Consider the following 27990-nt stretch of genomic DNA (forward strand, 5'->3'; position numbering starts at 1 on the left):
TTACATTTCATGGCGCTCTTCCATAGATAAAAAAATTTGTAAAAATTAAATGTCTGTAAAAGAATACTTATTTAATCTTGTTTAAACTTTAAACACCTTTACTGCATCTGTGCACACCAACTGCATGCCCATATTTGGAAATTTGAATGAATTATGGAACTTTTATATACCCCAGGGGTGAAAATAAACTGGACAAAAGCCGAGCGTGGGGGTAGTTTTGAAAAAAATCGGTATATTTTCTTAAAACGCATGGAAAGCCTACTTACAAATGTGCATGTAGTTAAGTAAAATGATGCTGATTAAGAAAATAATTAATTAAATTATATTTGGATATGTGCCCATTAGGGGTGCGCTACCTTTATATTACATATTGCAATCGTAATGGTCAAGAAGTTCACGCGTTAGTCCGCGAATAAGGGAAAAATGTAGTATGGTTATGCTAATCACTCTAGTTTTCGGACACCCTCTGTTTTAGCCAAAATATATAATTAATGTTAGTGCCTCTAAATTTTGGGACATAAAGAATTTCGAACCTGTTTTCGCTTATTTTGTGACCTTTCGACCATGTGTTTTTACAACCGTATTAAAGTCATAAAACCAGACAGATGAATGCCTGAGGGCAATGGACCATTACATTTGCGTCATTGGGTAACCGGTAATAAACAATGGTTTCTTTCAGAATCGTTAAGAAAGCAAAAAGCTAAATGTTTTTATTTGTATTCATTATTTTAGGTAATTGATTGTAAAGATGAGAAGTTGTACTTATTTCAAAGCAGAGAAAGAAGAGTAAAACACAATGCAATTATCGCACATTGATTTATTGTTTTGATTTCAATACAATAATTGACAAACAAACATTACATACCTGTCTCTAAATTGTCGCATACCTGCTTAAAAAAAAATATTTTTCGTATCTTAAAGTTCGGAAAAGAAACAAAAATTGTCCGAAAACCTAGAATAATTATAGTAGTCTTATGTAACTTCATATGGTTTTATGTTTCAATCTACCAAGATAAAATACTATAAGGATGGTTCAAGGCTAAATCTTGATGACTGTCGCTTAAAAGTGTTTTAATTCAACGTTTAAAATATTGGCACTATTTAAACAATATACGTGTCATAAATAGCATATTTTTACTGCGCTATTTAACAGACATAGCGTTCGTATAATAAAAACACAACTGGAGTGATCAGCGATGTTCAAGCCTTAAAGGGATCTTTTCACGCTTTGGTAAATTGACAAAATTGAAAAAAGTTGTTTCAGATTCGCAAATTTTCGTGTTAGTTATGATATTTGTGAGGAAACAGTAATACTGAACATTTACCATGCTTTAATATAGCCATTATATGCATCTTTTGACGATTATAAAACCTAAAAATTATAAAGCGTTGCAACGCGAAACGATTGAATAATTTGGAGAGTTCTGTTTTTGTCGTTAAATTTTGTAGAACTACGAAGATTGCCTTATATAAGGTATAAAATACTAATATTTTTTGTACTCGGCGGAATAGCTCAGTAGGCTAAAGCGATTTTACTTCAGGACTCTGGCAGGACTCCAGGGGTTACTGGTTCGAAACCTGCTCCGGGCAATGTTCTTTTCCTTTTTTTAATTTTATTCTTGATTTTTTTACTGGAGCTTTTACGATCCAATGTTTACATTTATCAATATAAAGCATTTAATGAATAAGTTAAAAAATGCCAAAATCTGTGAAAAGGCCCCTTTAATGACGCAGTTAATCAAAGCCCTGAAGGCACTGACTGTGTTCGCTGTTGTATAATCTTAGACGCAACTCAGTTTACAAAATTATGTTATAGCTTTTATATCGCAAGTTTGAAATGACTATATAACCTATTCAAATTTATAAAGAGTGTGTCTTAAAACACAGGTCGAGATGTGGGTTTTTTTTTCAAATCATTGATACAGCTATTCAGTGTGCACAGGCTAATCTTATTTGGCATGCATTAAGCCCCGTTGTCCCTGAAAGTAGCCAATATGTACAGATTTCAATGAAAAACACTAGACTGGCAAACTTTTTCTTACAATCTGTTAAATACACACTATGTACTGTACCAGTGAGAACAGGCAAATGCGGTGGTTAGAGCAGACGCTTTTAGCATTCGTCGTCTGCTAAATTTTACTGCAGTTATCCACACAGGCAGTCACGGGTTGCAAATGCAAAATTTCGTCAGCATTATTTGTGAGCTAACGCTCACAAATAAAAATAGTGAAGCATGTAATCTAATACCCATGCGATTTTACATGTTTAATGTACTGTAAATATGAATTGAAATAAAATCAATTTAGATTTGGGGAAACCTTTTATAATTGCATTGAAACCACTCGTTAACACATATGAATTCTAAAATCGAATAGAACTGAACGATGTCGAATCCATAAAATACATTTGATCATTAAAAATTCTACAGGTATGTTTAATTAAATAGTTAATAAAATATAATACAATTATGTTTCTAGTTATACAAAATCTTAAAATAAAACTAATTATTGCTATTTTCAAATACTTTACTATAACATTTACATATACATAATACACGTTTTTAAGCTAGAAAATGTACTGTATATGTATTAAAAGACAATTACAGATATAATTTAATGGATATACATATAAATTTAGTGTCATTGTTTTCTCTCGCCCTATTAAATGACGCGAATATGATAATATGAGTTTTTTTATATCTGTATCAGATATTTGTCCCGCAAAATGCAGACATATCAATACAATGACTGTAGATAAGAAAAATGCCCATTTAACATGTAAATGATGGAATGCCGCACACGACATATTTATCACATTACTTATACACATCTAACACAATTAATCAAAAATCACAGTTATTCTTCCCTCTCGGCCTAAATCGTTCATCTCATATATTGAAATACACTTGATATCATGCTATATTGTGTTGTATGTCTCACTCGTATTTACATATATATTCGTACAGATGAAATAAAGACGATGCATTTCAAGACCACCTAATGTACATGTATCTACTTGTTGTTTTTGTTTTTCTGATTAGGCTTTACACCAGTTGCATCGTCAGTACTAGGTGATGCATCAAGACATGGCGACCCAGATGCGGATGCTTCACCCTTTGTCAATGTGCTGTAAAATAGTTGAACTATTATGCTTGGATAGTTATCATTAAATAAAGAAGGTAACACGCTTAAACATGTTAAGTTTTCTGAATCCCAATATGTCAGCCGGCAACCAAATTTAAGTATGAAGAAAATACCAGATTTCTATTTCGTATTTTCCATCCTCTCCATAACTGTAGTCACCACGAGATCCGCTGTCCCAACGGACCTGAAAAAGTATAGGAATGTCATTTTTGTTGTCATAATATTATTGGATGTTTGGCAAGGTTTTCTTCCGTTTTCTTATTTGTATTTTTTAATTTAAGTTATAAACATTGTGACGATGGTGGATACACGGAACATCAGGCAAATGTTAAATATATTTTGTTTGCTCGGCGAGAAAAGCAATGCCCGTGGTTCAGGTTTTCGGAATCTCGTCACATAAACTTATCTGTAACCTGCCCTAACCTTTTAGTCTATGTTAGCATAGCTTTTTTAAATAAGATAAAATTTCACTAGACATTCAGGGTCAGTGCTGGCTCAGTAAATCGTCAGGGAGGACGGAAAGTACTATCAATAAACGCTTAATGTTGATAAAACATTATTACTTTCAATATATCAAATAACACGAATTTTAGTTAAAGAAATGAATGAAAACCTATCAGTAAATGCCATTTTACAGTATTGTTAGACAAAACCACTAAAATAGTATAGGGTCCATGATATATGGGAAATCGTTTAATTATTTAGCCACACAGCTGCGACGCACGCGATAAGTTTGTTTGAAAATCTTTCCTGCAAGCCAGAATAGGCTACCGACATTTGTCATGTTTTATTAAAGGCTCTATAAAGGTGACACAACCACTTATTATGCATATCAACTGGTCAAATTTTTACCGGATTTCAGTTACTCTTGCATAAAAAAATGTTGATAACAAGCTTAGGTACAACGTTGCCAAGAATTATGGAAGATATACCCGTTTCATAATTGAAAGAAATGTTTACAATTTTGCAACTAACGTGACGTGTAACCTCAGAGCGGTGACATAATGCTAAAATAGCCGAAAGAAAAATCAATTTTAATTCTATTTTAAACAACTTTTTACCAGCAGAAAGTAACTTATTAGTTCACTACAAACGTTTTAACCATTTGGAAGAGACCTACTTTGTGAGTAATACCGGAAAACGTTAAAACTCATCAATATATTTTTGGTGACCCGAGTCACTTTCACTTTCTCTTTCCCGAGTAAACAGCGATGTAAATAAACAGTTTGTTTGCAAACCCAATTGACTTGGAGGACACTTTATTTTGAGCTCAAAGCAAGTTGTATTGCTCATTTTTTTATTGTAATGTCCAATAGCATATATATATTGTTTTTTGATAACCTTTATAAATAAAATATGAAAATAATATTTAAAAATCGGTAAATAATTACGGATCTTCACCTTTATAGAGCCTTAAATAGCACAGCATGACTTCAATTTTTAATCGGAATATATCGTGGTTTGATGTGTCATTTACAAGACGCAATGAGATTTTTAAAAACCCACGTCATGCGGAAATAGGTGTTGAGAAAGTGCTAACAGCGTCGCTTTAGCCTAGCCTGCGCATTCTTATCATGATATGTTATCGAGGAGGATACTCAGGTGGTACCACGAAACCGTGCATGCTGTTTTAATAGAGGAGGACGTAGCCCATGACCAGACGGCGCAAGTGAGCAGACTGGTCTTGAGCTACGCCGGCCGCATATGTCACTAATTTTCGCATGACGCGGATGTAGCAAGGTTATTTGAATATGTTGAACGAAAACTGAGTTTTATTCAAACAATGACTTATCATATGTTTTGACGACGAAGAAATAAATTAATAATAAGTCATGTGATGACTAAAATGAAGTGATATCACAAAGAAAAAATGTACATCTGCGAAAACTATTATGTAGTTCAATATATTTGCACTTCATGCCAAACAGTTCATGCGTTGGATATGCGATTACTTAGTGAAAAAAAATGCTTAGACTTGTGTTTCTTATTTAATAACTTAAAAAATGTCAATTATTACCTGTATTTTAAAATCAGGATATACACCGAGTATTTGAGTGCCGTACATGAATTTTTATATAAGTATATATCAATGCTTTTTTTCGTTCTCAGTAAAACAATATTCCGTATTGATGGAATAAGTGTAAGTTGAAACTGTTGAAAACTTTCGTTGATTCGCGTCCATGTCACTTTATTAATGATATGAGCCGTGCTTTGTGAAAAGGGGGCTTAATGCATGTGCGTAAAGTGTAGTCCAAGATTAGCCTGTGCAGGCCACACAGGCTAATCAGGGACATCACTTTCCGATTTAATGATATTTATCGTTTCAACAAAGTCTCTTCTTAGCGGAATAGTAGTTAGGCCGGAAAGTGTCGTCCCTGATTAGCACGTGGGGACAACACAAGCAAATCAGGGACGATACTTTACGCGTATGCATTAAACCCCCTTTTCACAGAGCACGGCTCATATATACATGAAGACGGGATTGATCTGGTTACGTACATGAGCTTTTGGTGGTTGGACTCGAATGACGATGCCAGTGTTCCACTCATGAAACCCCTGAAAATTGCCGTCTCGGCCTAGCAAGAAGAATAAAGCACGTATATGTCCCTCAACACAAATTATGCCAAACATGTAATAAGAGATTTACTTTATTATTTGAGTACACTACACGTATTTGTCGGCTATTCTAATACTCACTCCTCGGCAATACTTTATCAATACAAGTTATATATTTCATTAAAAAAACATTATGTAACATATGCACATGATGTTGCTATTGCAAGTTGTAGACTTAAATTGTCAGACAAAGTGACAACTATACTACATAGTATTATATGCATAAATGCATACACAATCCTTTCGATAACATATTTTAAATGGACAGTTTGAATTTATACCGTATATTCAATTCCCGCGATAAATTATAATTCAGTTCAAATACATACATCTTTAATATAATCTTTAAGTTTATACCTGGCTTTACTTTGCATCCGACGGCAATCTTCTCTCCTGGTTGCAAATCACGTTGCTCTTCCGTCACTACAATCTCATACAAACCGTGTAGTCCGTATTTTTGGGGGAAGCAAAATAGATTATTCTTGTCCCAACCAACCCATACTTTTGAAACTGTAAGCATAACATTCGATGCACAATTTGTATATGAAATACAATATTGCTGATCAATTTGAGTTTCACAATTCACATTGTTTTTTATGTATATATTTAAACAATTCGTTAATGACATGAACGAAATATGTCTAATCCAAATCTGAAACTAGTCGAATAAGAAGTTTTTAAAACATAATAAAGTTTAAATATTATTGTTACAGTAAGTATAATTAATGCAACGTATGCTTGCCTTCCTCTGCATGGCCAACAACTGTTCCGGGCCCATTTCCGTCGTGATCATCAGTCATCGGCCAGTCTGGGCCCCGTCGTACTCGTGACCCGATTTTCGGTAATGTTGTGCTCGTACTTTCACAGTACATTGTTCTTCGATCTGGACGTTCTCTACGCTCCGTCATACGCCTGTCGGATTCGATTCGAATAGTGAACATATCTGCCTAGAATGTAAACATAAAAATATAATGTATTAATAAAATAAACATAATTGGTCTCACAACGGTGATAAGTTTACATGCAAAGTATCTGGTTCGAACACACGATCGATTAAGAGACCAGCAGACTGTGTTCCAAATCAGGTATCTAAATAGTCTTGATGCGGGCTTCAAATATTCGGTGTTTTTCAAGATACTGATAAACTGCCGACAGCGTCAATACAGACCCCATTCATCTTGTCGATTTTTGTGAAGGTGATCCGGAATATACCTCAACAGCATCACAGTACTATTCATGAAAATACATTCAATGAGCGCTGTTTAGACGAAGTATGCCTTCACCCGGTCATTGTCTACCGTATTCGAAGAAAATTGTCTAATTGTTAGATGCATGGAATGTTACAACTAACCCGTCCGTTCAATTTTAAACCTCGGACAGCGCCACGAAAACCCCGAAACAGCGTATAAGAAATAAAATCAAATGATCAATTACCTGGTCATCACTCGACATGTCATGCCTTCGTCTGAAGTCCCACATGAGAGACATGATATCAAACGTTCCGGCCCTTGTCTAGATGAATGATTAAAATATAGACTTATCCCATTGTACATACATCTACATACTATTTAAAAATGCTAATGTTGTAGTTTAGATATATTGTTTGTTAACAACCAATTGGGTCGATTATTATAATTGTTTTCTTACCGAGAGGAAATATTGTCTAGATAGTCTTCGTCCATCTGTATATGTGTACACGTTTTTGTCGATGGACCTAAGAATATTGACAAAGTCCTGAAATGTTGTCATAAATATTTAAGGCATACATTTAATTGAAAATTTGAAATAGATAAGAAATCTATTACATGATATTTATTTTAACACAATAATATGAACATTCCCTTTTCGATCATGTTTTGTCACATATTTGTTTCAGATTTGTATCTTTGTACTTCCACTACAAGTATAATAGTTTATGTATAGGCAGATAACTACCTGGTTAGAGTCTCCAACAGCAACGAAGAACACGGATATATTTCTTTTACTGATCGAGTCTAATGCAGACAAAATGACGGTCAAACTCTACAAAATAACTAACACACATGGTATTGTGGAATGATGAGCGTCAAACGAACAACGCAATTAAGTTGGAAAAAATATGAAAAAGTAAGATTCTCTCAATCCGCATATAGTCAGATGTTTATTGTTAAGCTATTAAAAAGCACGCGTATTGTAAAATTTGGATAGCTTAAAGATAAACAAGCAATAGGGTAATTATTGTTAGAAAACCTCGTCAATTGCCTCTGCCCTGAAAATGTCGGGTCCTGTTAATAACAGTGTCTCTGTCGGTTTATAGTCGCTGATGACTATAATTTTTGGTACAACTAAAATGCCATTAATTGTATGATATCCATCTGTAAAGAAAAAGACGTCATGACAGCGATATATCAAATGCATTAAACAAAGTAAATTGCACTTAATACATTTTTTTAATTGTACAAAACTTACATATTGAATACCTTATAGTGCACACTAACTGTTATATAAAGATAGACGGTACAATATTTATGTAATACCAATTTATGCTAGTGAAACTCTAGTTATAGAATAATTTACTTATTCTTCAATAAGACGTATATAATTTATATCAGTTATTATGACAAGATAGTGGCTTATCAAGCTGTCATTGTTGTTAATTTTACAATATTAATGTGTGTGTCAATTACCACAAAGGTTTGGGTGACAACTACATCTTCAATGAAAGATATGCGCTTGGTGCACATGCCATACGTGCAACCGTTGAAGGACAATATCAGACATGAATATTATAGCAATCTTTGTCACAAACCTTCGCACGATAATGCCCCTGCCATTGCCAACCACAAGCCACCATACAGAGGACTGGGTCCACCCAATCGGACATGATCTGCAACAAAATTTTAATTGTGAATGGCACATATTCAAGCTACAAACACACGGTTTTTAAAGAATTGTATGCTTAGCATCAAATAGGTACAATGAATTATGTTTGTTTTTATCTCACCCATGAAGTCAGTTGCTGAGTCATAGTCCGTTGTTAAATAAATTTGCAGCCTGGTTTCGTGCCCAAATGTTGCTATTGCAACGTATTCATCTTCGAGGTTGGACGAACGTTCCTGACTTCGAACGTCTTGCAAACCTGTATATTTAGCGACACATTTGTCTTTAATTGAAGCGAAAACCAAATTATGCTCACTGCCTGAACCTTAAAAGCATATGATTATCATTCGGGTCAAATTTACACTTGTCTCCATTGCCTTTTTTTGACAGCGACCTTAGACATATAGCGATATATTACAAAAACAATGAGACATTTAAAGGTATGTGTGCTGCCTGTGATTTAAATGTCAAATGGTATTTCCTTACAAAAAGTATATTTTCGTATACCACATTTTGAGATTTACTAAGGTTATTAAAGGCAGCGTGCAAATACCAGATGATACAACATATATTGTTTAACCTTTCAGATAATCCTTCACGAACGTCCTGGTTTGTACCCACGCCTCTCCTACCGCCATGCTTTCCGATATGTCTATCAATAACACGGTTACCACGCCTTTAACTTCACCCGTGATCAAAGACGCTAAAACAGTAAAAAGCTATCAAAGAATTTGGACCCGGTTGCTCGAATCTGGATAAATTATGCACTGGGTTAAACATCGCTTAAACTTAATCATGGCTACAATGGAAAAGTATTGTTGCAATATTCTTTTTAAATTCAACCCAGCAAAATACACATACATTTAATCCTGGTAAGATGCTTGATTAAAGTTTTACATAAATGTTATACAAGCATGGATATTTTTTTCCGTAACGGATTTTAATGTCTGGTTAGTTAACTGGTTGTGAGTTATATCTCATGGAACAGACTTGCTTTGGCTTTTAACAACTAGGTCTTGAAAATGCAAAACGGCGCAAAATTTACAGCTGCAGTGCGAAATAAGATATTATGTATGTACTTTGTATTGTGTTATGTCTCTTGATGTTACAATATTCAAACAAAAAGCAGTTTATTTCATAAAACATAAGGGTGTAGCTCATAGCTCATATTGCGAGTGCAGTATGTGTTCAACGTGCATAATTCTTCACATGAAAATCAAGTCACCGAAGAGGGACTACAACGTGTTGTAATGAGTGCTCCCATACAATTTCTTTAAGTTATTGCGATAAGTTGCAAATATTACCACGCATACTGTTTCTTTACATTATTGCCAGGAGTTGCAAATATTACCAATGTCGTTTTCATGTCTTGCCAGCAAGATCCACGAATCTTCATTCAGAAAAACTTTTCGCTTAGGTTGTTTTATCACCGTCATTTCTGCATGAAATAAGTATAAGATAATACAAATGTTTATGAAGTCTTTCTAATCGTGTTAGGGAAGTTAACGATCGATGAAAAACAAACTCGTACACATTTCTTCATTACTGTTTTATTTAAGTTAACAGCAGTTCCAAATTGTTTAAGAAATGTAATTTTGTGGGTTTTTTTCACATACATGACGGAAAATTCAGTAAATAACTACATAATATTATGGGAGCGCATACAAGCACAATATAGCAATAATGAGTTCAAGTTTTAAGTATTTGTAAAAGTAAGAGGTGTGTGTCAATGTGTTTTTCGATACAACAAATTATTTGAGATGAATTTGTTATTAAAACGATACGTTAGATTTGAATTGACAAATTATTTATCGTCTGAAGTGAGTATTCAGCAAGATACTATATAATTGAGAAGAGCGTTGAAACGAAACGATATCATGTAATACTTTCAAAAAAGACTTAAGAAGCGGGCATGTTTTTAATACATTAAATTAAAAATATATACATACTAAAAATCTTAAGTGAGCATTTAGTACTATATGATACAAATCATAGTAATTGTTAAACGATTAATTATTGGTTTGTGTTTAACGCGTACCTTTTTCAAATCGGTGCGAGCACGCTTGGTCATTACAAATCGCACTGGCATGTCTCGAATGACTGTCGCTACATGCAAACATAGTAAAATTGGATCCAATATCATAATGTGTCAGAAGGCATGTTTCATAAATGCAATTCGAATATTATACAACTTGGTTCGATTAAAAAGATGGAGAGTTACCTCGATGCATTCTCAATTAAAGAATCCCCGCTCTTGTGTTCAGTAGAGTACAGATCTGTCTGGGTCTGTCTATCTGCAGAGGCTGTAATGTTTTCAGTTGATCTGTCTGGTAATTGTGTAATTCCTGTAGAGGTCTTGGTATGGGTATCGTGTCGAATCGCATTCGCAGGCTCTAACCGTGATGTTTGTGAGATATCGTTAGTTTTGTCTCTATCGGTCTGCAACTCTTGCAGCGTCTGCTGCATTTCATTCAGCTTCATCTGCATATCTGTTAGTCTATTTTCAAATAAGCGCGTGCCTTCCGCCGTAGCTTTCAATACGTCTAGGCGAGCAGAAACGACACCTAATTCTATGTATAAATATAAGTATATTGTGTATTACCAGATATATACCGGTTAGACGTTGTCGTTTGTGCTTTTTTGATTTTTTTCATTGCATGAACACATTCTTAGCTGTACTGCATCTAACTGTGTAGTAAGAACAGAAAAAGTATTAAAAAGAATAAATTTGTAAATACAAATCTACCCTGAGCTCTTTATAGGAAAAAAGGGTATTTTATCTTCTTGCTTGTGGTACGTAATTAGTCCTAATTATGTGGGATATTTTGTTTCATAATAACATTTATAATCAGTTACCTGCCCGTAAAACTTTCGTATGGCTGCAACTGAAAAAGCAAAAGCATCTTACTTTAATAATAAAGCCTTGTGCTTTAGTTCTACATTGGTAAAAAATGTAATTTAGTGTTAATTTGAAATTTAATACGTTAGTTTTGTTGACAAGTATATATACAGATGTTTGTTAATTAAATTGCATACACTATCCCTTAATGTGACACAAATGCATTTTAAGTGTGAGCGTGAGCTCACACTGATGTTACAGAGCAAATTTTACAAATCAGTATGCGCTAAACTGCTTAGCTACTCTATGGAAAGACAACTACGGCCTGTTGCAAACGACAAATGCTAAGAGCGTCTGCAAGGAAAGATATCCACCACATCTTCCTGTTTATAGTCCACCACTGGTACAGTGCAGTATACAGGGTATATATGACTCATAGTGTTTAACAGCTTGTAAGACGCCATTGGCCAGTCTCTTGTTTATCATTGAAATCTGTACTTATTGGCTGCTTTCAGGGAAAACGGGGCTTAATGCATGACAATTAAGATTAGCCTGTGCACACTGATTAGCCTGTACAATGCGCACAAGCCAATCAAGGACAACATTTCTGATTTTATAATGTTTTTCGTTTAAAGAGTCTCTGGTACTGGGATGACAATTAATGCATATGCATAAAGCCCTGTTTTCCCAAAATGAAGCTTAAATTATAGTTTTATTAATGATTAAAAAAACACTTCTGGAACTGTGGTTAAAGACACACTGTTTATAAATTTGAATGGATTGTGTTCATTTAAAACTTGCAAAATAAAAAGCTATAACCTAATTTTTTAAACTGAGTTGCGTCTAAACTTATACAACAGCGAACACCTACAGTGCCTTCAGCGCTTTGATTTCTCTATAATGTGACCGTACAAGAATACTAAATAAATTTACATAAACATGTGCTCCCTACTCCGATTAAATACTTTCAGCTGTTTATCAGAAGCGATTGTAAAATGTTCAAAACATCCGAATGTTTTGATAAATTTAGTAAAACTATAATAGTCCAATAGTCGAATTGACTTATTAAATACGATGGAAAAGATATGACTCATAAAAACACATGTTCAATTTACCAAGGGCAGTCTGATTCACTCGGTAAAACCCTGTTCATTTTTGCTTCAAGTTGCCTTATGCCCTCCTTTATCTTTTTGAGGTCGGACTTTAAATTAACCTACAAAGATATTTGCTTATATTAATACACATGTTATATAAATCTTTTAAAACAAACAAAAGTTTTTAGTAAAACGTATTTTATCATAAATTGCTTTTAATATATCGACCCTGAATAAGATTCTTGATGTCGTACATTTAAGTTAAAACCTACTTTCGATATACACGTACGGCTTGTGGAGCTGAAATATGCATATGCACACCTTTACGACATTACATAAATGCACGTAAGATAAGTGTTTAACATAAAATGTGTTTCTTCAGCAATAACGTTAAACAAAATACAAAACCTGTTCTTCCATTTGGTATGTTAAATCCAATAATTGTGTCCTATGAAAAGAATTATTTCACAACTTATAATACTAAAGGGCATTCCACAGTGTATAAATAAACGGTGTATTTAATTAACTTCCTCAATTAAAATATCGGGTATTATGTACGGCATCTACGGGGTCCTGCGAAGGCAGCGCATCAACAACAGTATATAATGTTTGCATTTTATGGCTGTATAAACATAAATGGCTATACTGTTTTATCAGTGTTTTTGAAGGTTGACTATATACACGAGTATTGAGTTGAACATTTTTTTATTCGTTTCGATATAATTCAACTTTAGATTTTAATCTTTCAATAAATTAAATAGCAAAACTGTTGGTCGATTTCGTAATATAAATGCAATACGTATTTGTCATATTAATGCGAATATGACGCAATTGATAATATCAAAAGACATAGCGCAATTTAAACAAGAAATATCTTTAAAAAAGATATACGGCGTTGATTGTGGTCGATGTTTATGAACGATCAAAAGTTATCTCTATGAGATAAAAAGTAGCGGATGCCTTTTTTCTGCGCAGTTCTTAGCTACATCATAAGCAAATCAATTACGGGGTGTTGCGCCAGATTTCGTGGCTTATTTTGCTTTATGTGATATTATTACTCAGATATCTATATTTACAGAATAGAAAAACACAAGAAACATGAAAATAAACGAGTGCATATAGGTCAGCCGGCAATACTCGAATCTTATTTAATTGCATAATTATAGTATAGTGAATTATTGTGCTCATGCTTAATAAACTGGTCTAAATGGATAAATATTTCTAATTAATTTGATCAAAATTGGTCCTTATCATGCAAATGTTGAAACCATATTAAAAATCGATGATTGACATACCACAATAATATCGCCGAATATCTTTATTTAGTATCTTTCTGATCAAAACAGACTTCAAGTGCACAAAGTTTACGAGATGGCGTTTATATAAAGATTTCTGCAACTGACCGCAAACTGACCTTGATACCTTGCGGATTGGAATGCAATGCATTACAGTCACTACGTTATTGTCAGTAAGACCGGTGTAACACAATGATCGCAACCCCTTCTGCGAACTCCGGTGATGAACTGTATATAAACTCTGACTTTCACAAATGGCCGCGAATTGACCCGAAACCTCGCGAGTTGAAATGCAATGCAAGTAAGTACTAAATATGACAACATAGCCTTTAGTATAAACGCTTTTGCGCTGGGTAATTCTCTGAAAATAAAAGGTGAACGCACAAACTGTATTTATGTCGAACATTGATTGTAAAACTGTTCTATCTATTGAGCCTTTTCATTAGAGATAAAATTGTTTCATGCAGTAAAACAGTGTTACAAAGACGCGGATATGTTTCCAATGTTCTGGTGTTATACTCAAATCAGCCAATGGAATAAATGAAGTGTATTCATTCGTACCTAGCCGCGGGAAATTTTATTTGAGTATTATTGGACACTTACAAAGGTCAAGTCAGGGTGAAAAGCTGGCTTAATACAGCTTACGCCGAAAAATAGTAATCCATTTTACTTTTATCTACGCAATTGTATTGTTCAAAAGTAGCATTTTTACTGTGTGAATACTTCTGGACATTCGCTAACGCTTTCTCGTAAGACGGAGTTTTAATTTATCACTTGTGCGTTATTTATTAGTCCCATATGCTATTCATGTATACATGACGTTTCATGATTATTTGTATGGACCTTCCAAGAACTTGTTGCAAAGTGTAATGCTATATTATTAACGGTAATCTGATATTTGACATGTGCAGAAATGAAGGAACACGCATACTTTTCACATACCTTTCAATATTCATACTTAGTTAATTACCACTGTATATGTACTTTAAGAGAGATTTAGTGTGTGTTTTTCTGTTGACGGACATATATAAGGATGGGGGAAAAACTAGAAATGGTTGACAGACAGACAGAAAATTGCACACATATAGGAAAATGTGAACACCAAATCTCTGGTTTGCAATTTATAAGTATACCAATTGCTTTTCATGAATCGGTAATACTTTGAGTTAAAGGTAGAAATACATTTAATGATATGTACTTTTTAAGTTATTTCGTCCGTGTTGCGGACGGGCAAGCAGACGAGCGCGTGAACAATGCAAGAAAATGACTAAAACAAAATATGAGACAACCAATAGCTAAATGTACACACCAAATTTCACCTAAAATTGTTAACCGCTGTCGACCTTACCGTAGCTAGGTCGAGTTATCCGAGTCACGGATATGTGATGTGAAAGAGATAACGTTTGTATTACACTTGTTCATTCCTAAATAGGTATTAGTTCTTTTGCAACAGAACATTACCGATATGAGATAACACGTTATAAAGAGTACACACCTTAAACAAAAACTCAAACACAATTTATTAAGCAGGCGAAGCTAAGCGTTCAGACATACACACAATTCAAATGTTCATTTTTGGTTTAAAGCTATTCACATACAGCAGTTTTTATACAAAATTGGCACAATACAATTAATAACCAACCGAAATTAGAACACTACAGAATGTTTAAGACTGAATTCGTTTATGAAATTTTTTTTTAGATTGCATTAATAATAGAAATAATTAACAACAGTTATCCAGATTTAGACTTAGCGCTCATAAATAGAGACTGGTAGATATAATAACATACCCAGAATTGAACGTAAATGTAAGCTTTGTAACGCAAACACTGTTGAATCGGAATATCACTTCTTACTTACTTGCTCCATCTATAAAGATCTACGAACAAAATATTATATTCGATCTTACTGGCCAAACTTAGTCAAATTTAAAAATTTACTTTTTACGCTAAACAATTTCAAAGCATTTTTTAACGTGTGCATTGATGGTTAACACTCTGCAATTCTTGCTCCCTTACACTCTGTAACAAATTATAATTTCAATCTACAGGATCTACAGATTCAATCCTATAAAACATGATTGTACATAATGGTTATATGCCCAAGAATAAAAATATACGTTATAAAACAATTATATTGTTTGTTTTATTTAAATGTGAATGTTTTTATAATCAAATACTGAGTATTTATGTATTATAATTACAACGATATACATATAAAATGAGTAAATATAATACGCTACATGTTTAATAATAGTAATGCACAGGTATCACAGAAACTAGTAATAATGCTTAGTGCTATTAATTTCGAGCTCGAGAGATAGGTACAAAAATAAATAAATAATGAACAATCACTAATAAATTAGTTCACTAAGTGAGTTATTAAGCCAGGCGTTTCCTTACGTCCAAATACATGTTCGAAACGCTTACAGGCTCATTAAAAAAATATGAACATGAAAATATTCTGTTCACGCCTAGGTTTTATATGTTTCGCAAACACAACTCCAAAGCAATCAGGTATTTTTTGTCTGCTTGTTTTTATTCCTCGTCCGTTTTGCTTTTCTTAGATTTGGTCTTTCCCCGACGCAACTCTCGCTTGACGCTGAGCTATAAGAATTAATCCGAAAAGTTTAAAATATGCTGTAATTCAGTATGAATACAACGCTACCAAAACACATGCAATACAAATTTATATGTTACTGGCTTAAAGTAAATTGTAGCTCAAATACATGAAAGGTCATATTGTTAATAATCATAGTACACGCTACGATGCTGATTGTTTTGATTTCCATTGCCAAGCTGTTATTACTTTTTCGACTTGTTTTTGTTTTGTTTTCGGTTTGATTTCTTTAGACGTACCTTAGTTCTATTTCAGCATCGTCATCAACGCCGTAGGTATAGTCGCCTCTTTTACCGTTGCTCCATCGCACCTTTGGAGAAAATCAAACACTGTGAATGTTCGTTTCGGAATAAACGAGTTTGAATCAATTGTGTTGTCTCTTGCTAGTGTCGTCTTGCCATTTACGTCTGTTCTGAATGGGCTTCTATATACTAAAGCCCTTAAACACATTCTTTTTCTCATCATACGTTAATATGCATGTATGCAATTATATGCACACACCGAAGGGTACATTACAACGAACAATACATTCAAACAAGATTTAAATTCATAAAACCTTTACATGTCATTTATGCATCCATGTTTTCAAAATTACCTCAATTACCTCAAAAATGCATCTAAATATGATGAAATTATGCATAGCTTGATCTATTAACTCTGAGGAAAAAGTTTCGTACGTGTGCCTTTGGAGGATTTAGTCGAATAACTACCCCAGTGTTCCAAGCATGCACGCCTTCTACTTTTGCAAATGGACCTGTAAAAAACTTATTTGGGTGCATATTGTGGTTCGGTTAACAATTAATGTGTTCGTAGGTTACTTATATGACTAAATCAACCGTTTGTTGAGGTACATCATGAGAGTTACTGAATGTTGTATAAATTACTATTTTAAGAAATTAAAGCAATATTAATTGTCCGTCAATACATATATATGTGGGCGTAGACAACTCATCTTTTTGAAACTAAAATATTGAAAAAGCGCATATATTTCTCCTGAATTCAAGCTACATACTCGGTTTTACGCGGCATCCAACTGCTACTATTTCACCTGGACGTAACTTCCTTTCATCGTCAGAAATGAGGACAGCAAAACCGGCGTCCCCGTAAGGATACCAATAAAGTTCATTACTTTCGTCCCAGTGTACCCAAACCACGGCATCTGAAAACAGAGAATATGCATTTCCCAACTACAACAATAATGTGTGTGTTTCTCGGAAAATGGTCAAGGTATAAACATTTCAGAGCACCTAGACTTGATTTCTACAACCTCCAAAAACGTATTTGAATGGTACCGAGCATTGATGAAAACTATTTAATTGACATTACCATTTTTTAGTAAAATTCAACTTAGGTGTTGTTTTACTTTCAACACATTAGGTAGTTAGTATCTAGCAATGTTATGTACAGTTAAGTACTGTACAGGTATGTGAACACTGTGAAATAAAATATAACAATCATCAAATCATAACGTAAGATTTTTATTCCACGTTTATTGTATTGTTCAAAAGTACATCAAGCAAAACTTTGAATTAAATATGCGCTTCTAGTAAATTACATAATTGTCGCAAAATATTACACATTCATATGAAAGAAATGATAATATGGCATATTAAAGACGTAGATTTTACCATTGGCGGCATGACCAACAATAGTTCCCGGTCCATTCTTATCCTGGTCCACATAGGTCCAGTCCAGCCCTCTAACAACACGGGTACCAATCATCGGAAGCTGAGGATTGGAGCTCTCGTGGTATTTTTCTTCTCTACTCTGTCTTTCACCCCTTTCAATTCGTGCGAGATAATTGGCGGAGGTCCTTTCTATATCGCGCAAATCGTCCTATATTAACATTAATAATTAGCATTTGAATGTATTACTCTTCGTTGCATTTGGTTTAAGTTTATTCACGTGTAATCGAAAGGCTACATGAACGATCTAGCATATATGCAAAAATTAGGAACAAACTATATTACAAGATCTTCAGCTGTTATTGTGGTATCAGCTCCCATTCCGTGTCCGATTAGTCGAGCTAATGTCAATTCTACGAACGACACTTTTAACTGGAATTTAAATATTAACATTTTCATTTTGACAATATGGTCATTGAAAACCAGAACATGAACCCCATACGTCACTTGTTTTTCAAACGCGTACATAAATTGTTAATATTCCTTATGTTTATAACAATGAAACTAAATGCGTATATCACTGTATAACAACAAGGAACAAAATTAAACTTTGTTGAATAAAAATACTTTTATAATGTAACCAACAAGCCATTTTTATGTAAATTTTAAAGTATACATGTTAAATAAACCAATGAAACATATATCTGTTTGTTATGATTTGCATCCTGTACTGTTCATAAAAACGTGTTCTTACACAGAGGTAATTGCGCCGTGAAAGCCTTCGTCCGTCCTTGTAAGTGAAAACAGTACTGGATGGCGAGTCCGCGGCCAAAATTTCCAAAAACTCCTGAAATATGTGAACTAAATTTTCATTTAATATGCACTGAGCCTATATATTTTATTTTAAACAAATACTAAAAACAATCTTATTTTACATAAAAACCGGGGAAGTTTCAGTATGGAATACGTAAGGGTGTATATAATGTCAAAATGTACCATGGCGTACATTTGCGATAACCAAATACAGCAACAATTATAATTAAAAAAACAACGCTTTGAAATGGGTTATCATTATGTTTAAAAATAATAATTAAAACGAACATGATGTATTTTTACTTTTTTTCAGATTTGACGCTTGTATTATTAAGACAATACTAAAACCTTGTCGTAATGACCAACTCCGACATACAGGACAGACACAAGTCTAGTGTCTATAATGTTCATCGCGCTTAATATGTCCACAGTAGTCTACAAAAAGAAGAACATCCTTGTATAACAAGCGCAAAGCACATGAACAAATTATCAGATCATAACTTGAAATTGAATAATCAGTTCTAAGAAATATATGCATGCTTATTTCATGTCTCATCTATTACCGTCATGTCGTTTTGTCCGCTAGATGAATGAATTTATCATTAGTCCGTCTGTCAGCAATTCCGTCCATCCGTTTGCCCGTCAGTCTGTCCGTAACACTTATGTGTCAGCTTCTTTTGTCTCTTATACGGTTTTACAAATTTACGCGAAATTCGCCTCAAAATGTCAATAGAATCTTGGTTGGCGGTATAATTGTCTCTTGAGCTGCATTTGAAGGTTTTCATTTAACCGAGTCAATTCAGATTTCTTGCATTAGAAGCACCATAATAAAAACTTATCTTGAATATTAGCAACTTTCATTTACTGTCAACTACTTTTGCAATTTGATGTTTGGCTGTTTGAAAATATCATATTGTCAATTGTATTATATGTTCCTACATTTTTTGATAATGCCACCCACACAACCGACATATCACAAATTCAAAATCATACTCCAGTCATTCGGATCGTTTTCAAAATATGTGTTTAAGCGGAAACAAAAAAAACAACAGAAACCTGGTCGCGTGATTGTTGGTCCGCGACGTCAGGTCCTTTTATTTTCGCAGTTTCAGTCGGACGACCATCTGTTATAACGATGATTTTATTGTGCATAAGGTAACCGTTGACACGTTGCGCTTTATCTGACAGACACAAAGAGAAAATGCAATCAGAATTACGATTGAGGAGTGTTTTCTATATGAACATGTACATATTCGAAAATATTAAAACTAGGATAAACGACAGGAACAAACGAAACACAGAGCATCAAACAACAAATCATCTAAAACAAACTCAACACACCCGTCAAAGCCAGAGCAAATTGAGACGCAATCCATACAGACAATATATCTTATACAAACTTAATTAAACTGATATCGATTTATAACTGCACGTTTGTATGTTTCATTCAGTCAAGGCATATATTACCAACTGTTATTTTACCTCGTTACATGAAATCAAAATGTTATTGTTTTGTTAACTTAGTCTTTAATGTCTTAAAAATTCAACAAGTCGATGCCTAATAATATACAATTGTATATGGATTTTCATTAAACTCTTTATTGACAACAGTGTAAAGGCTTATTAAGGAGCATGGACAAGAATAGCATTGTTTATTTATATATATTTTTTACTTTGAATATAAGGTGCTTACTTTGTGCGGATATGACACCAGCAAGAGCAACCAGCAGACCTCCATATAGAGGACTGGGACCGCCCAGCGTCATGGTGTCTGAGAAACACACGCAAATACTCATCGGTCATTAATATCTTGACTTAAAAGATAAAACCGTAACAAAGTGCCTTTGTGCAATTTTTTATGTTTTAATACCAAGAAAATATTATCTTAATTCAATCATTTACATCATTTACTTGGTATTCTATCTTTTATTTTCACCAAGGGTAACTTGCTCAAATCAGAAGACCTTCAAATGACAACTAACAAACTAGAATTGCATCATTATTCAGCGCGCCTGACTGCTTAAATAAAAAGGAAAACTACACCGAGATTAATGATATGGGATATTATTACAGCAATGCAGTATGGTGAGGCAATATTAACCGGTAACTTGACAGCCATTTTATAGTTATTGTAAATACCTATTTTATCTCGAGCTGCACTAAAGTCAGTCGTCATCAACACATCCAGTTGTGTTTTGTGACCAAATGTGGCAATCGCTACGTGCTCATTCACACCTGATGGTTGATATAGGGGGTCGTGCTCTTGTAAACCTAGTTCATAAAAACAAAAAACATACCTAAAGCGTATATTGTTACAAAAGCTTCAGAATTCCGAGATGTCGTAACTGGAAATATGTCTTAATTCTGACTGAGATTTATTAACATTCACCTTCACAGTAATTGATATTGAACCAAAGATTGGTGCTAATTTATTGAAGTTATAAGTTATAAAACGGCATAGTTTACCTGCCATAAATTCGCTGACAAATGTTTTTGCTTGTGCCCATGAATTTCCTGATGTCATACTTTCGGATATATCCAGCAATAAGACGGTGTGAAAACCCCTTAGTGGCTGTGTGCGTAATCGCGCTGGGACAGGAATATAATAAACATACAGCAACACAAATAGTAGCTGGATTATAATATATATTACATATTTAACAATGGTCTTTAGTATCCGACCAGTAAACCTTCATACCTATTGCGGAACGAAGTCGTAGGCAGAGGGTCACTTTATGTTGAGAATTTACCGGGAGGTCACTTAAGGGCCAGATTGCTCTAAGCGGTGTGTTTTGTTCCTTATATTTTACCGCATATTTTGTAAATATATTGAATAATTTCGAAGGATTGCATTTTGTAATTGACCACCGGTCACTAATTGAGTGTAATGCCCTCTAAAATTGTAGATGAGTGTAGCCTGGCGATGGATGTGCTTTCAATGATAGCATTTCAAATTTTTACCCACAATTACTTAAGAGTCGATCGTGTGTTGTTTTGATCGAAATAAAAAGTATTTATAGGTAAGTTTTTAATGATGCATACTAAGTCGTTAGTGACAACGTGTGAAATGTATTTGCTCTCGAAAACATACATCATTGGCTACGCAGCACTAAATATCCAGATGGCCTTAAGCTCTATAGTGACTGGTCTTCAATTATAAGCAAACGAAATCTATAGAACCAACAAAATTTACCGACTGTACAATTTATATACGCACAAAAGAAACTTATTGATTTAGGATGTTATTTCAATCTTCTTCGCATTTTGCAGATTAAATAGAAATCATGTGACCCACATATATATTGTTAAATACACTATGATGCCGGTGAGATCGTGTATTGGAGTTTGGTCATACCATCGACTGACTCCCTGTCAGCAAATTCAATCCATGCCTGTGTATCCATTGTTTGCTCGGATGTCTGTTGCTGTGCTCCTGAAAATGAATACAATAATCACGCGCATGTATGGTTATTGACCTTAGGTTAAACATACTTTTGTTTTTAAACATAAAATTAAAAATAAAATATTATGTAAAAGGGATATTGATATAACTGAAACTACAAGAAGAGACCTATTGGTGGTTGATTCCATGCTTGAGTCACTATAGCCTGTTCTGTGGGCGTATGTTGTTTTAATGCTTCATCACTGATCTCATCGCCGGATGTAATGTCTTGTGTCCTTTAATGACAAAACGATTTTAAGACTAAGATGTAAGTAGCTGGTAGTCTTAACCTGAAACAATTTCGATAACAGTTTATTGAAATAAACACCATACTGCCACATGTAGTTATTGCAAAATACTTAACTTGCATATCGTAGGTGAACGAATAGTTTTATTTAAGCAATTTATTTTAACTTCCTATGAAAATTCTTAAACAATTTTCACTACTCTGTTTCGTTACAACTCACGGCTGCGAGTTAAAATGTGTTGCATTGTTCTCGGTAGGACTGCGACTGTGGACATTAACGTTAGCCTGTACTACACTAGCCGACCCTCGTAGGAGACGTCCGTGATTGGGTGCGACTGATTGTGGGACAGAACCGTTTCTAGGTGAAGCTTGCACGTATATAGATTCTATTAGCGCGCTATTTGCAGAGGCACCAACATGAATGTGACTGAGACGTCTTTGCATTTCATCCATCTGTTCTTGTATCTCGTCGAATCTTCGTCTCAGTTGTGCCATGCTTGGTTGCCTTTTGACTGATTTCTCTGCCGCGGATACCCGTTCATTTAGAACATGCAGGTCTGCAATTATATACGAATAGCATATGCATTCTCACATTCACTTAAGATGGCAGTTTACAACACTGACATTTTCAAAACTTAAATAATGATATTGAATCATTCAAGTAAATATTTCAAGATATTTCATTCAAAGTGTAAAATACGGATTTTTGGTTATTATTCACGTGGTTATTGTGGATTCAAATTTTAAGATCGTCTAACTCACTGTTAACTTAAACCAACAACAATGAACACACTTCATACAAATTTGTTTTCAATTATACTTCATGCATTGGTTAATGACATTCAATATGTTTAAAAGAATATCAGCATCGAAATGGACTTTTAATGTTTAATAGGCATTATTAAAGTGATATTATGGACATCTAACAGTTTATACGTGTCAATCGCAACCGTTGTTTATTTATGGTGTTTTCACTTCATATAAACTTATATTTGTTAATGCAGCATCAACATACTAAAACAATATCACACCATACTTTAGTTTGACAACTGATCATGCATGTACGATGTTAACCCAAATTTTAGTTTTAGTGCAGATTCGTTCATACGACACAAAGACACAATTTTGTTTTACGGATCATTTCGGCTTACAGGACTTGGTGAGTCATGTAAAATATCGAATATAAAATATGTTTTTATAAACAACTGGTAGCAAGATGAGTTGCAGATATTTGGTCAGTAACCACATGTTAACTAACTCTTTTGACATAGTAATTCTTTTCAGCTTAATTCAACATTGAAAAATGCCCATAATATCACACTTTAAAAACTCTTAGTTGGTTTTACCCTTTTCTGGGTTTATTACGACCATTGAACAACAGCAATAAATACATAACTTCTAAAGACAGTTTAGGATGATCGTAACTGGAATGTATTCATAAACACGTGTGTAAGAGAAATCAATTGACTCATCTATTTTTATAGATTTCAATGTATTTACTTTACACAAGTGTTTACTTGTTAGCACTGCCCACGCTTGTAAACAGCGGAAATGTCCTCAATCAAGATAAACTTAATTACACAGCAAGCAATATAATAAAAAACTATTTATAATTGTGTTCACATAAAATGTTGTTATTCTTTTCAAATGGCTTGACGTATAATACATTTGAATATATTACCATGTTCGATCTCGGACAGCACATCATGGCTACAAATAAATAGGATATCATAGTATAGAATCGATGGCATGAACAATCTCTGATATGACTGAGTTAACCCAGTTATGCCTAGTGGACTCTTCAATCCTTCTAAATTGGATCAATTTATTTCCAAAATGAGGGTGTCTAGTATATTTATTTCTATATTTAGAATATTTCTTACAGTAGTTCCTTTAAGCAAAAAGCGCAGACCCTAATGAGATGCCGCATCATGCGGCGTCTCATCTGGGTCTACGCTGTTTGCCAAGGCCTTTTTTCTAGAAGCTAGGCATAAATGGGTTAATGGATTTAGTTTAAAAATCATTGACCTTATTTCTTTTTAGGTAGACAATTTGCGTAAATTAAGTGCCGACAAACTGTTATTTGATCTTAAAATCTTATTTGAGATGGTAAACGGACTATTTTAAGTGGTAAGGTTAACATTTTATGTAATTGCGACATATAAACATAGCTGAATATTAATTAAGAATAATGGGGAGTTATTATGTTACTTTCTGCACATGTGTCCTCCATATTCCTCGATATGTTCCAGCGAGGTCAAAATTCCTCTTGTGCCGGCGGCAATGACCTCCAAATCAGCTTGTATCTGCATGATACATGACAAAGTATAATTGTATAGAGCATACTCTCGGGCGATTGCTAAATATAAATGAAGTGTCAATTCTGCTTATTCATCTGGGGATAAACTTGTAATAGAATGTGGCCTATCAATTATTAATACATAAACACGTGGCATTTGTATAGCGCACACGTCATCAAAATAAATATTTTGCGCATCAATAAATAACTTAACACAAGTATGTCAGAGTAATAATAGTAAAATTAGTGTCAGATATTAAATATTTTATACATTAAAAACATAACACCGTTTAAACAAATGGTTTTCACGAAAACTAGCTTCAAACTTAATGTTTTTAGATATCCAGGTGAGTTTACGATATCTCAATTTAAGTCTTTTGCAATTGATAGGAACATGAACCCAGCAAACAAGAAATAGTGTACCCTAATGGGCCTTATGGGCAACCCATATGGGTCCCATGTAGACTTTAAACTGAAAACCAAATGGGTCTCATAGGGCCCATATTTTATGCATGTGGGTCATATGTGCAACCCTTTGGGATTGCATGATGGTTCTATATTGGCTGCCAATATACATAATATTTTCGGCTACAAGGCATAATCCTTAAAATGAAGACATTTAAAGATGTTCAACTGATTTTAGCAGTGATATAACGTAATTACTAAAAACATTTTACATAATACGTGTGTTTATAAATCTTCCATACTCGCAAAGGATGTTAAAACATGCTCGCTAGCTACACAAGATAATCATAAAAGTAATATTCCATATTTTGATTTCATCACTTATTTAAGAAGTCCCATGTTTTCATTTACTTTTCAACTGAGAAGTATACCAATATTATTAGTGTACACTGTCTTAATTGTGCTTAAGCCTTTAATGTTCTAGTTTGTGGCATTTAATAGTATGTATGTGGGATTCCAATATTCTATTAATAGAACAAATAGTTTATAAATAACTCGTATAAATGAAATTTTGATATTGTCTTTCTATTTTCTCAAGTTTTTAATTTGCAAACTACTTTTTCAAATGCAAGTAATGTTAATTGAAAGATAGGAAATACACACTCTCTTTGCATACATTTATTTATTTCAGGGTTGATTGAGTGTTTAAAGCACTCGTTAACCATAAATTCAAAACTCGATATTGTTTACTACTTAATAGAAAGGTTTAACAATGTGTATCGTGGTGATTAAAAGCTTTAGTGTTTAAGCAAAATTGTCATACGATATCGCGTATTGATTCATTTCGTATTTTAAAATATCATACCCTATTAATATTTACTTTCGATTTCAATAACAACAATCGATGCAGGGTAATGTTGTGACAGTTAATTGTGTTTGTTTTACTACGAACATATCGCAATATACGTTTTCTTATTATATGTAGAATATTTGTTTACTATATAATTGTTCATGAAAATATTAGAATGACTCCGGGGAATGACTGTTAGTAATTTTTTTATAAAATATGAACACAAACATACCTTTGAATCCATTTTGGTTGATTGCCGAAAGTGAATTTCATGCCGATATGTTATCAATATTTCCCGATGTCAACAGCGTTTTAAATATGGCGTCCTGTGTAGTAGATGCGCCTACTTTAATAAAACTGTGTTAAAGGCATAATAATCATTTAATGTTTATAGTAATTTGATCTGTTATCAAAATTGTGGATAAGATCAATAATTTATCTCCTGACAGCGTTTCTGGAGTTTTATTGTTTTTATATTGTAAGATAAAATTTCAGCTTAGTCCTAATTTGGTTACTGTGATCAGTAGTCCATAATAAATTCACAATGATATAGTTTCACAATAACACTAATACAATCGCTCGTATGTGCCTTTTTGGCAAAGTAAGCTATAAATGACACCTATGTATAGGTCGTTATATTTTAATCGCTCTTTCGTGTATTGTCATGTAAAATTTATTTAGGTCAATGAAGTACACATAAGGTCCTTTCCGCTCATATTAAAATAGATAACGTTGACGTAGAGTTATCACATTTCTTTGATAATAAGTTTCGTGGATTCGTAAAATCGGAAATCATATTTGGTTGTTAAGTGCGAGATACGTTGTTTTAATAAGGTTTGTTATAAGACTTCGAACACATAACATATTCGTTTCACGTTTAAATAGTGTGGTGGAGTGGAACAATGAAAGTGTGTCTTACTAATAACTCATAAATCCGTGTAGATTTGAAATACCCTCAGTGCTACAATAAACCATTCTTTTTGCTCTACCTACGTCTTGCAATAATTAACATACAGTTCAGATATATAAGTCTTAAATAGATGTAGACATAAGAACTACATATTGATTTATTGCGGTTTTACTCTATCGAACTATTCTACTTGTCTAGACTTCTTACGAAGTAACATAAACTCTCAAATTATTCAATTGTAGAAACATGTTTTTTTCTATTTTACATGACAACTGCAGCATGTTAAGAGTATGTATAGGATACTAAGTTTACTCTCGTATATACACTGTTCTTAAATGTTTGAAATATATAGTAATCAGTTTATTTGTCAATTTTCCAGTGTTTACCTCTTTTTAAAATTAATTCCGTGTTTATGTGGCACGAACACGTCAATGTCAAAATAAAAATAATAACAAACGGAATATCTTGTGTTAGTTTATCAAATGCGGGATATAAACGAACAATGCTATGTGTGGTTCATCCTTATATAGTTTATAAATACTAGTTTATCATGCAATTTACAGATGTTCACTCCGTTATCTCCTGACCAGCCATACTGCGACGATTTGACTCTTACAGGCTGCAAATGTGCAATCAATTATTCCTGTTATCAACGCAGCGTAAAATAGTTTCAGTGCGTTTATACACAGTACATTAGTCGCATGTTCATAATATATGGTCCGTGCTCCGTGAAAAGGGGGTTTAATGCAAGTGCGTAAAGTGTCGTCCCGGATTAATCTGCGCAGTCCGCACATGCTAGTCAGGGATGACACTTATCCGCCTAAACTGATTTTTTGTCAAGAACAGTCTTTCTTTCAACCAAAAATACAATAAAAGTGGAAAGTGTCGTCCCTAATCCGGGGCGACACTTTCCGCACATGCATTCAACCCCATT

At 33.7% G+C, this 27990-nt stretch overlaps 2 protein-coding genes across 5 annotated transcripts; both read right to left on the reverse strand.

Moving 5' to 3' along the window:
* Positions 1 to 870: 870 nt before the first annotated feature.
* On the reverse strand, positions 871 to 15755 carry LOC127877083 (uncharacterized). Of its 2 annotated transcripts, none has more exons than XM_052422714.1 (18): positions 15637 to 15755; positions 12573 to 12670; positions 11475 to 11503; positions 10840 to 11188; positions 10657 to 10724; positions 9970 to 10056; positions 9199 to 9321; positions 8743 to 8877; positions 8548 to 8625; positions 7989 to 8113; positions 7695 to 7781; positions 7407 to 7493; positions 7194 to 7271; positions 6502 to 6706; positions 6117 to 6269; positions 5643 to 5719; positions 3257 to 3327; positions 871 to 3126 (listed from the first exon to the last, which is right to left on the reverse strand). In XM_052422714.1, the coding sequence occupies exons 2-18, from the start codon at positions 12608 to 12610 to the stop codon at positions 3012 to 3014; spliced, it is 1905 nt and encodes a 634-aa protein (XP_052278674.1). In that variant the 5' UTR covers positions 12611 to 12670; positions 15637 to 15755; the 3' UTR covers positions 871 to 3011. The 2 variants fall into 2 exon arrangements, with proteins under 2 accessions (XP_052278674.1, XP_052278673.1); XM_052422713.1 differs by lacking the exon at positions 15637 to 15755 and adding an exon at positions 12960 to 13144.
* On the reverse strand, positions 15343 to 27979 carry LOC127877082 (uncharacterized). 3 transcript variants are annotated; one of them, XM_052422711.1, is made up of 19 exons: positions 27443 to 27979; positions 26379 to 26492; positions 24804 to 24898; positions 24274 to 24302; positions 22813 to 23149; positions 22475 to 22581; positions 22259 to 22336; positions 21370 to 21492; positions 21043 to 21174; positions 20597 to 20674; positions 19960 to 20084; positions 19252 to 19338; positions 18845 to 18937; positions 18436 to 18522; positions 18094 to 18301; positions 17478 to 17624; positions 17143 to 17219; positions 16705 to 16775; positions 15343 to 16452 (listed from the first exon to the last, which is right to left on the reverse strand). In XM_052422711.1, the coding sequence occupies exons 2-19, from the start codon at positions 26388 to 26390 to the stop codon at positions 16359 to 16361; spliced, it is 1980 nt and encodes a 659-aa protein (XP_052278671.1). In that variant the 5' UTR covers positions 26391 to 26492; positions 27443 to 27979; the 3' UTR covers positions 15343 to 16358. The 3 variants fall into 3 exon arrangements, with proteins under 3 accessions (XP_052278671.1, XP_052278672.1, XP_052278670.1); XM_052422712.1 differs by lacking the exon at positions 26379 to 26492; XM_052422710.1 differs by lacking the exon at positions 27443 to 27979 and having other exon boundaries at positions 26379 to 26835.
* Between the last annotated feature and the right edge of the window lie 11 nt (positions 27980 to 27990).

The sequence above is a fragment of the Dreissena polymorpha genome, chromosome 4 (genome assembly GCF_020536995.1).
Source record: "Dreissena polymorpha isolate Duluth1 chromosome 4, UMN_Dpol_1.0, whole genome shotgun sequence".
NCBI lineage: Eukaryota > Metazoa > Mollusca > Bivalvia > Myida > Dreissenidae > Dreissena > Dreissena polymorpha.

What these genes read in the sequence shown, in the direction of transcription:
- LOC127877083 (XM_052422713.1), bottom strand. An exon ending in AGTGAATCAGACTGCCCTTG is followed by an intron (nt 11,504 to 12,572) that starts GTAAATTGAACA and finishes TTGCTTTTTCAG; the next exon opens with TTGCAGCCATACGAAAGTTT. An exon ending in ACATGTCGAGTGATGACCAG is followed by an intron (nt 6,707 to 7,193) that starts GTAATTGATCAT and finishes TTTACATTCTAG; the next exon opens with GCAGATATGTTCACTATTCG.
- LOC127877082 (XM_052422711.1), bottom strand. An exon ending in ACACATTTTAACTCGCAGCC is followed by an intron (nt 22,582 to 22,812) that starts GTGAGTTGTAAC and finishes TTGTCATTAAAG; the next exon opens with GACACAAGACATTACATCCG. An exon ending in ACCAACAATCACGCGACCAG is followed by an intron (nt 19,339 to 19,959) that starts GTTTCTGTTGTT and finishes TTCTTTTTGTAG; the next exon opens with ACTACTGTGGACATATTAAG.